The 13,967-nt window shown below is 35.1% G+C and overlaps 1 protein-coding gene across 1 annotated transcript in view; it reads left to right on the top strand.

The window, feature by feature from the left end:
• OVCH1 (ovochymase 1) overlaps positions 1-13,967 on the top strand; it is a 66,637-nt gene extending 52,670 nt beyond the window's left edge. Inside the window, exons 27-31 of the mRNA XM_074324902.1 lie at positions 1,858-1,887; positions 3,174-3,398; positions 9,463-9,636; positions 11,449-11,716; positions 13,775-13,967. Of these exons, the coding sequence (XP_074181003.1) occupies positions 1,858-1,887; positions 3,174-3,398; positions 9,463-9,636; positions 11,449-11,716; positions 13,775-13,967 (890 nt within the window). The remainder of the gene's footprint in view (positions 1-1,857; positions 1,888-3,173; positions 3,399-9,462; positions 9,637-11,448; positions 11,717-13,774) is intronic.

Below are 13,967 nucleotides of genomic sequence, written 5' to 3' on the forward strand. Positions count from 1 at the left end.
CAGCATCTCAAAGTTAACCAAAATTCAATTCTTGATTTCATAGCTACCCCTGCCTCCAAATTCTTCCTACACCAATCTTTCCTATTTCAGTAGATGGCAACTACATTTTACTAATTAATTGCTCAAGCCATTAATTTTGGTTATCCTTGACTTTTCTTCTCACATTGAATATAGTTAATATGTGGGCCTTTCAGTAAAATAGACCTGGAATTGAACTACTGCTCAACAAATTCAGCATAACATTCTGATACGAATCTTCCTTTAGCCTATTTTCCTTATAACAGCTAGAGTGATCATTTAAAAATAAATAATTCAGATCATGTTACTCTTCTGCTTATAATCTTCCAATGTTTTCCCAACTCATAGTAAAAGTCCTTACAGTGACCTACAAGATGCTGCTGTGTTTTCCCAAAAATAAGACCTAGCCAGACAATCACCTATGATGTGTATTTTGAAGCCAAAATTAATATAAGACCTGGTCTTATTTTACTATAAGTAAAATAAGACCAGGTCTATATAACATAACATAACATAACATAACATAACATAACATAACATAACATAACATAACCATAACCATAACCATAACCATAACATATATAGTAAATATAGTAAATATAATATAATATAATATAATATAATATAATATAATATAATATAATATAATATAATACCGGGTCTTATATTAATTTTTGCTCCAAAAGATGCATTAGATCTGGTTGTTGGGTTAAGTCTTATTTTTGGGGAACCACCGTATATAATCTCTTGGCTACATTCTTAACTTCTACCATTTCCCCCAATACTGACTACACCATGCCAACCTTCTTGCTGTTCCTTGTCACACCAAGCATGTCCCACTACTGTTATCTCCGAAAATGTGAACCATGCCTAGTAAATAGTTGGTGCTCAATAACTGTTTAAATGAAGGAGATGACATTTCAGCCAGAGCAGATTAGGGAGTAAAGAGTAAAGAGGTAGCATTGAATGTCAACCATAAAAAAAATAGTCATGGGGATATAAAGTAGAGCATAGGGAACATAGTCAATAATATTGTAATAACTATGTACAGTGTCAGATGGGTAATAGACTTATTGGGTTTTCACTTTGTGAGGTCTATAAATGTCTAATCACTATGTTGTTTTACGTACCTGAAACTAATAAATAAATAAATACATAAATAAATAAATAAAATAAAATAAAAGCAATAAGAAAGAGTAAGGACATAGCTTTTTATCCAGTGAATGGGTAAGAAATGTATGTATGTCTTATTTATGATAATCCCCCTGCCTGAGACCTAAATTATGAGTGAGAGTTAACTCAGGAGACTGTTATTATACATATGCAATACTGTTTTTCAGATCAACACAGAAAATCTTTAGTGCAGACATTTTTCTAATGACACCAGAAATTAATAGATTTATACCCTATGTGTGAGGCTTTTAAAAGATATGACTCATCATTCATATTCTTGAAATTACAAATTAAAATATGTTAACGGAAATGTAAATTAAAAATATACAGCCATTAAAATTTATGTGGAATATTTAGTAATATGGAACAGCAATCGCAGTAAATTAAGGGGGATAAAAATGGTTATAATACTATAAAGTTGCATACAGTTTTTAATAAAATGTATGTATGGCATAGAAAAAGGCCTGGCAGAATTTACGCTAAAACATGAGTATTGGTTACTTATAGGATGTAACTACAGAACTCTGGGAGACTTTTTATTTTCTTCTGTGAACTCTGTATTTTCAAAATTTTCCACCATGTGCTTATATCACTTTTATAATCAGAAGGACAAAAATATAAAGTGTTTATTTGAATGTATTGACCCTGAATATTCTCTTATCCTAGATTCCATGAGAGGAAAAGTTAATGTTAAAGGTAAGACCATAAAGGAGGTAAGGAGTCCAGCTGGCTTGGCTTTGGTTATGTGATATTATGGAAATATCTTTGTTGCTAAACACCGTTTAGTAAGAAGTGTACTCTGACTTCTGTCAAATACTTTCCAGTGTTCATGACCTGATTCTAATGCTTTATAGTGAAATATGGATTTGTATTAATTTTCTTAGTGTTACACTTTGGGGGTAATGGAGACTTGTGACAGATAAGGGAAGGGGAGAGTAAGTAAGGAAATAGCACCTTATCCAATTAATTGAGAAGAAACACAATTGCTTTGTTTGTGGAATTCCCCCTGGCTATTTTAAGTCTATTTATTGATATTATTTCCATATATTTCATGTCTTTTGGATTCTCTCTCTCTCCCTCCCTCCCTGTTTCCCTCTCTCCCACCCCCCTCTCTCTGCTGGACCATTGCATAATGAAATGAAAGAGCTAAGATTATTGATGAAATAAATTTTGGGGCGGCATTAATTTCAGGTTGTATAATATCTAGATCATTTGGACAGGCCCCAAATGTGACTGAATTCCTCAATGCTGTTTTCTAGTATAGTAGCTCCTTGGCCCTTGTAAACCTTAATATCCTACCTTTAACTGTCTGAGAGTGATCCAATTTCCCTACCTAATAAATGTTTATAATTTGAATTTTATGTGCTGTGAGGCTGAATTTTAGGAGCACATAATTTACTCACGGACTTTGTCTAACCAAGTTCCCACATACACTTCTCAGCCTGCTTGCCTTGTTCATGACTCACATTCCGTGATATCAAAGTCAATTTTTTACTGTATTTGTGGGGGAAATGAAATATTACTGTGATATTTGCAAATTTAGAGAAGTCCTAAAAGTCTTAGGGCACATCTGTTGAATATCAAGCGTGGTTTCACTCATCTCTAGATTAAAGATGATAAAATCTATTTCTTATGGTTGGGAACCTTAGGTAAGATTATGGATGACACGTAAACAACAAAACATTGAAATGTAGAAGCTGGTGATTTATTGGTTCACAGTTTGTGAATTGAAAGTCAAAAATCTTCAGTCTGTTTTCTTTTGCGGGGAGTAGTTTTGTAAAACAAAAGTCATTTAAACTGTGTCTCGTTATACGTAAGGAACTATGGATGCAAAGAAAAAGTGACAAAAATTAATAAATGCACACTATAGTTTAAGTTTTAATGACCTACTTATCTACTTACAGACAATAAAGCTAGACTCAAGAAGTAACTTAGCTTTTTGATTATTGTGTTAAATATTTTTTTTTTCTTTTTGCCTCAAGGATGTCCTGTATTGGATTTAATTCCAGTTAGTTCTATTGAAATCACATCTCCCAATTATCCCGATATTTACCCAAACATGCTGAACTGTACTTGGACTTTTTATTCCATGTCAGGAAATAAAATTAAGACAGTGATTAAAGACTTGGTAACAGAAGACTCTTGGAACTGTGAATGGGATTACTTCAATATTTATGATGGACCAGATCAGCAGTCAAGATTACTTGGTAAATTGCTCTTTCTTAAATGGACTACTTTAAGTGGTGCTAAGTATTTATAAACTCCATATGTGTGGAAAACATGACCTATGAGTACTTTGAGAACAATGTAATTTGTTGTCAGTGATATTTCATCTAATCCTTCATCAGAATCCTGGAGCATAATGGTATGAGCATGAGACCACATTCACTGGATCTTGACCTTTAATCCTAGCTCTTCTTGATCTTAGTCCAGTGTTTCCTATCTCCTTTTACCATCAGGGAGCACTCTAATTTTTTTTTTGTCAAGAGATCATATGGTTTACAAGGTTTTATTCCCTAAACTGCATTTGAAAATTTGTTTACTCAGGTTTCATCCGCACAGTAAAGGTAGCCATTTTAGACCCAGGGTAAATTAAAGAGGAAAAGGCCAATTAGATTGAATAATCTGTAGAGATTTATTGACCACATGATATCTATCATGCTTGATGTCAGGCAATATCCTATTCTGAGACTGACTCATGGAGGGAAACTTTTCCAAAGATTTTGCAAGCCAATATTGCATCACCTTCTCCAGTCTCCTCCCACTACAATCTACCTGTTGCAAAGGGTAAGAGGAGAATTTTTGATACTGTCTTTTTCCAGAGACCTTGACCTCTTCTGTGATATTCTCAGATTTATAACACCAATAAGTTCAGCAATTTGCTTTGAAATTCCACAGTTATCTAACTTTTTATTATTGGTAAATTTGGTTCCTATCAGGGATTCTAAAGCAATTAGAATATGGGGGAGGGGAAGATGCAAAATTCCAAGTTATTAGTTCTTCTTAAGATTAATTTGAGGCATCTATAGCATCACACCCTGCAACTCTAATTCTCATCAAAGTCCTTCAGCCAAAGACCCCTGGAACACATTTGTAGTTGAACAAGTTGAATTTATTACTCACTGCAAAGAGGGGGAACACACATCATGAGAAGCCATGGAGTCTCAGGGTGTTTGGAAGAACCTATAGGATTTCAGCTTTGGTTGGGTAATTTTGGAGAGGGTCTAAGGCAGACTTTGGTCTAGGTTGGTTGCTCTCAGGAAGTGGGGCAATTTTATGATTGGATATTTCAATCACTTGGAGGCCTGACTGGAGTAAGGATAAAACTGAAATTGGTAAAGAAGTAGCAATTCCGCATTTTAATTGAGAGAGAGAGAGAGAGGGAGGGAGAGAGAGAGAGAGAGAGAGAGAGAGAGAGAGAGAGAGAGAGAGAGAAAGAGAGAAATGTTGGGTATTTTGGTAGTTGTGCATGACCTTGTTTTTGTCTCATCTTGTTACAGACTCAGAGAGTCCTGTCTGATGTTGGTGTTCTGTGAGATTGTTTATGTCCAACAGGAGAACAACATGGTCTAGCTGCAAGCCTCAGACTGGTTTCTGGATGTCAGGGACTGCTTTTCTGTTTCTCTCTCTTTAGTACTCTTCAATCTGGTGACATTATTCTTTAAAAGTTCTGATTAATCAGAAATTTAGAGGTGTCAAATGATTACGGATGAGACTGGTATTTCTACAATTAGCGTATATGATTCCATGTAAAAGTGAAGAAACCACCATTTGTTTACTAGTTTATGCAATTTTATATACTCATACAATTTTATTTCAATGAAACATGTAATTTCTATAAGGATTTATTCTTTTAAACTATGGAACTTAGAGCCCCACTGCTACTCCCTCAACTAGCTAGAAGGGCTAGCCCCTGTATAGAACCATACTGTCTACATCACCTTAGTTATCTTTTCTTCCTAAATCTTTTTGTTCATCTAAGTAGAATTCACCTATGATTAGCTAGTGTTTAATCATTGATGTCAATGTAAATGGAGTGATAGATAGCCACCACATAGTTTCCATTGCAATGCTTTCATACTATTTTAATGAAAAGAAATTAGCAAAACTCATCCTTCCTCCATTTACTCTGTGAAAGGAAGATGTCAGTAAATAGTAAACACCATGTTCAATGTACAGGCTAAATGCATCCATTGCTGAGAATTCCCTAATATGTTAGGCACATTGGAGACACAATGGTGAACAAGCCAGATGACCACTGCCACCTTCTCTTGGGAAGACAGACAATAAAGAAGAAGAAAAAATACTACTACTTAACAACAGATATCAGACGCCTCCTCTATCACATCATCTAAACAGCCCCCCTCCATCTTTTCTTCTTGGCATTTATCATGACCTGGCAGATATATATTTGTTTACAATCTTTCTCACTCCACCAGAGTGAAAAATTTCATGAGAGCAGGTCTTATTCTCTTTTAGCAGTGTTTAGAGCACTGCCTGACATTTAGTAAATATATGATGGAAAAAAATGGCCTCGGATGTGGGGAGATCTTGGTAACTTGATAAACTGTCAGAGGTCACAGTGGCTGGAGATTGAACGAGGACAGACTGGAATGAGTTGAGGTTGTGGAAGATGGAGGCTTTGCCCAATTGTGCAGCTCAGGGTGTGGTAATGAGTTTGAATTTTATTCCAATCTAAGAGGAGGTCATTAGAGATTTTTACCAAAGGAGTAATAGGAGGGTTGCTCTGGCTGCTGTGTTGGGAGTGGATTTTAGGGTGACAGGATGAATTATATTGATAATTATGAAGCTGTTGTGGTATTCTAGACCTGCACAGTCCAATCACGTTGCTATTTAAATTTAAATTAAAATGAAATAAAATGTGGCATTAACCATATTTCAGGTGCTCAGTTGCTACATGCCATGACTATCATACTGGACAGCACTGATAGAGAACGTTTCATCCCTCAGGAAGTTTTTTTGTAGTTTTAGACAATACACTATCCTGCCTTACGGGTGGATAGCAACAGTAGTGTGCATGTGAAGCTGGCAGATCTGGAGATAAAACTCATGGGGTTTCTTGATAGATTGAATATGGAATTAAATATGCAAATCAAGGATGACTCTGAGGTTTGTGGTGTGAGATGGCATGCTTATGGGGGAGGTGGCATTTAGAGAGATGGGAAATGCTAGAGAGAGAAATAGACCATGTGGGAGAGAACTGATTGGCCATGTTAAGTTTTTAATGCTATGCTACATCCAGATGGAGTTGGAAATAGGTAGCTAGAGGTAGAATTCTTGAAAAGTTTGGGCTAGAAGTATAAATTTGAGAGTTATTAGCTTCTCACCAGTTTCCTTTAGTTATCCTTTTTTCCTCACCATCAATCGCTTCTATCATTCTCATCAGTTTCAAACATCATTTAAAACAAAGTCAAACAAGAAATTTAGTTAGTGCCCCATGTTTTCTTCTTCCCTTTACAGGAGAATCTCTCACGTAGAAGTTGATGGATTTAGGAAGTTAATGGGCTCAATGGCTAGAAGGTCCAACATGGTGAGATCAAACAATTACAGCAGGGAAATATTAATAGTGTTGAATAGATAGGAGGTGGTGATGCAGAAAGTGGGATGTTTGACATAAAAATTTTAGAGGTGTCGAATGATTGCAATTTTTCAGAGCAGTGTTAGTAAAGAAATAAAAAATAAAGGGAACGGTAGTTCCATTGTATAGTCAAATTTAGCATTGGCACTTAGCTGGCACGTACCAGCTCAGTCTCCCAAATCATCATAGTCAGTGTCCAATCTGGTTGGCTGTTGCCCTGCCTTATTGGTTATTAAATATCATCCTTGGTCAAGCAACAATTTTAAAGGTCACTGACAAACTGGAACCCATCCATACAGCATAATGACCAGAATGCTGAAGGGCGTGGACACCTGGGCATGTTTACCTTGGAGAAGAGAGATGACAGAAGGATCATAATTCCTCTTTTCAAATAATTATGGAATTCTCATAGAGGCTCTTAGGCCATGTATGGAACTTGTTCTGCCTAATAGCGTCTAATACTAGTTGTTTAGTATTTCTCATTCAGGCATAGTCATAAGAACTTACAGCTTTCTTAATCTTCTTAACAATCCTACGGAAGAAAGTTACATTAGCCTCATCTTAAATATAAAGAAAGCAAGTCACAAAAAGACTGAGTAACTTGTCCCCAGTAACATTATACATAGAGAAAGCAGGATGCAACCCAAGCACTCTGATTCTAACACTTACACTTTTGGCCATGTGGCAATCATTACTTTGGTGCTTTTTCATTCAACATGAGAAAGAATAGTCTAGCAATTAGAACTGTTCAGAAAGAGAAAATGCTGATAAGGGCCCTGTCATATTTTCAAGGCTAGTAATCATATGTCCAGGGTTATTTTCGAATGAACTCAGCATTAGAAGACAGGTTAAACTAAGTCATCTCTCAATTCTATATTTAAACCAGTCCCTTAGTTCTCATCTAGCCATCCCCCACCGTAATCCTACAGATCTTGTAAACATGTTATCTGTATTTCTGTCTAAGTCATTAATTGAAATACTGTACTTGGCAGAACCAAGGATAGAACCATTTCCATATCATTAAGACCTTCCCTCCAGGTTAACATTGTATGGTTATTTAATCAGCTGTGAAACTTCCTAGCTGCATAATTATCCACTTACATTTTATATCTGTTCACAGGGACATCATAAGATACTTTATGAAGTGCTTCACTGAAACCAAGTTTCATGAAGTTGATCTCATTTCCCCTAGCCACTACTGTCTAATTATCTCTTTCAAAAAATTAAATTAGGTTAATTTAATATGGCTTGTTAAGGATCCCATGCTGGCTCCACGTGACCACTGAGTCCTTCTCCAAGTGTTCAGAAACCATTTGCTTAATAATTAGCTATAAAATTTTGCTGAGGTTTATTTTTATTTAACAAACACCATACTTTATAAATACTGATTCATCTAATCCCATGTGAGTATTATTATTTTTATCTCCATTATGCACATGAGAAATTTGAGACACAGAGAAGGGTTATGTGGCCCAGGGCCACATAGTTAATAAACTGCAGAGCTGGTTGAAACTAGCAGTTTGGGGACAGAACCTGCCTGTAAGCACTAAACTACATTACTTCATTGATATATGTATGACCTTGGAAATCCCCTACAACGCTTTGTTTTCTGTCTCCTACCCATCCCCCTAACCCCAAATCTCCATTTTAGACAGAGTAACATTTTCCGATTTCTATTATTTTAAAACTTCTCGGAGTTTTGTTGTTTCTACCCAGAATCCCTTTACTTGACAGGGTATATCCCAAAAGTTCCCCATCACTTCCAGAACACAGTTTCATTGAGGATAAAAATGTAGAAAATAACTGTTCCCTTAGTCTCTATCTTTCTTAGATTTCTGAGATAATATTATCTTTAAGACAAATCAATAGTGTATCATTGCTTTAATTTAGGAGAATTATAGCATGTACAGATAAATTACAGCAAATAGCCTGTCACTGTCAGGACTTTTGCATCAACTTTTGTGTTTCTAAATTAGGAAACTATTCTATATTTGGGCAACCCACATGTCTTAGTTTGGGCTACTATAACAAAAATACCATAGTCTGGGTGGCTTAAACAACAAACATGTATTTCTTAGTTCTGGAGGTTGCGAGGTCCAAGATTTGGTGTTAAGTGAGAACTCACTTCCTGGTTCACAGATAGCTGTCTTTTCGTTATGTCCTCACATGGCAAAAAAGGGGCAAGATACCTCTTTGGGGTCTCTTTATAAGGGTGCTAATCCCATTCATGAGGGCACTACTCTCATGACCTAATTACTTCCCAGAGGCCTAACCTAATCCAATCACATTGGGGGTTAGGATTTCAACATAGGAATTTGTGGGGGGGATACAAACATTTGGTCCATGACACTGTCTGTTTGTCTCCCTGTCCACTTCTCTTCACTAAAATGCCTCTTTTCTCACCCTTACAATCACAGATTTGGCATACAATTGTATATCATTTTTATATCAATTGCTAACCCAGCCATTTCCTTTGATCTTTCAAAATCTATCCTCTTCCATTATTGCCATCAAATCATGAATTCCATCCTACAAATCTTGATCTTACATATTGATAACCACTCATTTGTCAATATCAACTATTTAGGATTTAATGTCCCCTCTTTATCTCCTTTTCCCTATGTTATTGAACAAGAGAAGTATTTTAATTATTTTTATGTTTTACATTGCAGCTCACTTATGTGGCTCCAAGAAAGAATTTGTCTTGATATCCAGTGGTGCTTATCTGACTGTGCATTTTAAGACTGATGAGTCTGTGGGAGAAAGAGGTTTTAAACTTATTTTAGAAGATATGATTCGGAAGCAATCACAGAAAAGCAATATTGGCACCAAATTGCCTATCAATGGTAAGTAATTGTTTTAAAATGTTTATTAAAGCAGGTACCACATAGGTCTTGAAGTAGAACCTGGGGACACTGATTTAAGGGTCACTGGTAGTCACCCTGCTCTAATACTAAAAACAGAACAACTTCATTTCAAACCTTTCCTTAGTTCACGAGACTTTGGTACTTCAGATGCGTCACCTGAGGTAATAGTTAATGTGTGTGTGTTATTTTTATTTAAGAAATAATGACACATACAAATCAGTTGCTATTTAAAAAGATCAGGTGGGAACATTCAAAGTGAAACAAACGTAGAGTTCTGTGTGTTTCCATGTCTGTCACCACGTCTCTTTTATTAAATAACCACCCCCAACCCTATAAAGGCCCCCGAAGAGAATATTTTAGCTGAACATGTACTAACTTCCCCAAATAAAAGAGAAGAAATTTTATGGTGTTTCTACTTATGCAATCTATTTTTAAGCCAGAATTTCATTAGTTGTGCTTAAGATTTAAAAGCCTCATGAATGCATTATTAGAAGATTCTCTTGATTGGAGTGTAATTCTGGGAAGAATTCTAATAATAAATTTGCAATGCAAAGTTGTTTCTTATTTCTTTCTTTGTTTTGTTTTTTTCCTTGATGTCACTTTGTCTTTTTTTATGATGGGGAATGAATGGGCTCTGTGAAAGTCCTTGACCTTGATTTGAGCCATAAACTAGTGAACCACATCATCCAATATGTGTGATTTTTAATTGTTTAAGGATGCTCACCTAATTGACCTTTCTGTCTTGTTGCTTTTATCTTTCCTCTCTGCATCTCTAAACTGACCATTTTCACAGTAAAAATATTTAGGCTGCCTCATTTCATTTTTTAAGTACTTTTCTTTTGGAAGTAAGTTGAATACTAATAAAATACTGCTGTTATACATGTGTACAAACAGCCCAAAGTTGTAAGACTTACCACATATTACCACATAAAATGTGAACTACAAATGCAGGAAAACATACAGTAAGGTAGTAAACGTTAGTGCACCAGAAGCATGTTTGAATAAATACCTTTTATGGGTTTTTTCTAAGACTAAGGTAGACTTAATTTTGAGGAGTTTGCATATTTTTTGGAACATGTATTTAAAAGGAGGGAATCTATGTTTTATACATATCTGAAGAGAAAGTAGAAATGAGTTTGATAAGTAAGTGTTGGATAAACAAACAAATCCACTGTATTAGAAACTTTTAGTTTTAAATAGATTTCGGGTGTAAAAAAGAAATTTCAAGCAAAGAATTTATAACAAATGAGCATATTTTATTATTCTCAAATTATGTGGCCATGGAGAAAACTTAATTTTCTTCATATTTGAGGAAATACTTAAATAACTCTCTGTTTTTTAATTTTCTGGTGGATTTTTTTTTTAAATCTGCGAATGGAATGAACACATGGTGAGAAATTTTCCTTATGCTTTTCCTTTATATATACATTGTATTTTGAATATGTGTAGTACAAAATATTTTGATATGTTTAGGTATGTTATACAGGGATAACATAAATAATGCCACAGAAAGAACAATGTCCAATAATTTCATAACTAAGTGCAATATTTTTGTTTATTTTTTAAAAAATCAATTTATGTTCTGATTTGTCAAATGATGTGTACATGAATGCATCAGTTAACTTTATTGGCCTTTGCTCATTTTAAAAGTAGTGGAAGAAAAGATGAGTCTCATCTCTTATTAAGAATCCTAGTTTTGAAACTACAAAAGAAATAAACACCTCCATTCTGAGATTTTAATCGACTTCTATAAGTATTTTTTATCTAATGTCTTACTGTTACTTTTCTAAGGAAGAAAAGTAGAAAACAATACCGAAAGATGGCCAACCCAAGAGAAATGTGGAATTCCAGTTGTTGACCCATTCATAACGGAAGAGTCTGAGAGAAATACAAATGTGTTGCCAGCTGAGCTAGGGGAGCCCAGGGTGGTTGGTGGCCATGCTGCACCTGCAATGTCGTGGCCCTGGCTGGTCAGTCTGCAGCACCAAGGACAGCATTACTGTGGAGGTGCTCTGATTGCAAAACGATGGGTCTTGACAGCAGCACACTGTAACTTTAGGTGTGTGTCTGTGTGGTGCAGGTGGTGCTGGAGCTGTGTGAAGGCCCCCAGGGGGTGTACTCCTTCTGTTTTCCCCATGTCACAAGAAACACTAAGTGTCAAGCTCCCACTGATACAGTCACCATCTTGCAAATGAATGGACATATTGTATTAGGTGGATGAAACTTTCTGGACTTCAAAAATATATTTATAGACACAGACAATAGTTTAGTGGTTACCAGAGGGTAAGGGGGTGGGGGGTGGGAGATGAGGGTAAGGGGGATCAAATATATGGTGATGGAAGAACTGACTCTGGGTGGTGAACACACAATGGGATTTATAGATGATGTAATACAGAATTGTACACCTGAAATCTATGTAATTTTACTAACAATTGTCACCCCAATAAATTAAAAAAAAAATACTTACTACTAATAGCTTTTAATTTTAAAAGCCACTTCCTGATTCTAGGTATAATTTAGTTTACAAGTAACTAACAATATTCCCTTCTCTTTCCTCCTCTATAAAATGGAAATGATATCTTCCTAACATTTTCTCGTGAGTCTCTTTGACACCATATTTAGAGCACATGGGTTGCTGAAATGTGGAGTCCTTTCCTTGGTCTCTGATTCTATCTTGTCTGATCACCAAGTTAAAAAGGACATTCTTTAAAATTTCAGTTTAAAGAATTTTAAAGAATGGCCTTTAAAAAAATTTTTTTTAACTGAAAAAACCCAGTTTACCCATATCTCCTACCCCCTAACCCTTGCCTCTGGCAGCCACCAACTGTTCTTTGTATCTATAAACTTGTTTGTTTGTTTTTTAAATATACTATGTTTATGTGCACTTTTTACCTAGATTCCACATATGAGATTACATGGCATTTATCTTTCTCTGATTTATTTCACTTAGCATAGTGCCCTCAAGCTCCATCCATGTTGTCACAAATGGCAAGATTTTCTTTTTCTTATGGCTGATTAATATTCCATTACACACACACGTGTGTGTGTATATATCTTCTTTTCTTTATCCATTCATCTATTAATGGGCACTCAGTTTATTTCCATATCTTGGCTATTTGGAATAATGCTACAGTAAACACAGGGGTGCAGATATCTTTTCAAATTAATGTTTTTATTTTATGCAGATATATACCCAGAAGTGGGATTGCTGGATCATATGGTGGTTCTATTTTTAATTTTTAAAGAATGTCCTTTAAAAGGAACATTTTTTTCTTTGATTTATCTGAATCTTTGTCTCAAAGTAATACAGAGATACCTAAAAACACTTTCCTCAGAAATGTTAGCTTGATGTTTTAAATACTGGTCTCCCAGAAGTAGTGAGACAGTTGACACAATCACACAATGTTCCGTAGCTAAGTGAGTAGATACAATGTTTTCAGTGTCTCTAAAATTGGCTTTATAATAAAAGTATCTGCTTAAATAAATTGGTGAGCAGGAACCTTCAACTAATCAAACACTTTTTTTTTATTTATTTTTTTTAACCATACCCAACTCCTACTCTTAAATCACAAGAAAGCATCCTTATTAAGGCAGTTTTCAGACTTTCATGTGCTGAAAATTACCTAGGGAGTTTGCTATAAATGGAATATTAGAATCTTAATTCTGAATTTTGATTTGATGAGTTATGTCTGAGATTCTGCATTTTTAATGCACATGCCAGATTTAATGCATGTAGTCCCTAGACATTTCTTTGAGAAACAGTGTATTAAGGAGTAGAGTAACGATAACTTTCAGAAGAGTTTTCAGTGACCATTATATAAATATATAATATGTATAATATTATGATTGTAATAATATGTAGAATCATTACCTTGAGGCATCATGAACCTTAATTTTCAGAGAAATACTAAATCATTCTATTTGATGTTATGAAGGCAAGGAAGTAGATACTTTAACATTTTTCTTGAGGATTTGATTAATGAGAAACACTTTCTCTAAGAATTCAAGATAATAAAGATTTTAATGTAGTCTAGAAATATTAGAGAATGTATTTTCAGTAATTTTGAAAAGTTATGGCATTAAAAGTGGTATCTCTTTCCCACCCCCTTTTGACAAGTACTGTCACAGACAATGTGGTAATAGGAAGAAGTTACCTCTCGAACACAGGAAATGGTGATTTGACACCAGTGAAAGCTGTATACACTCACCCTGGCTTCACACGATTTCCTCCTAAGGATGATCTATCCTTGTTGTATCTGGAAAAACCTGTTGAAATAGGTCAGTCTGCATCACTCTTTTCCATATTTTGA

Source organism: Rhinolophus sinicus, linkage group LG02, assembly GCF_036562045.2.
Source record: "Rhinolophus sinicus isolate RSC01 linkage group LG02, ASM3656204v1, whole genome shotgun sequence".
NCBI lineage: Eukaryota > Metazoa > Chordata > Mammalia > Chiroptera > Rhinolophidae > Rhinolophus > Rhinolophus sinicus.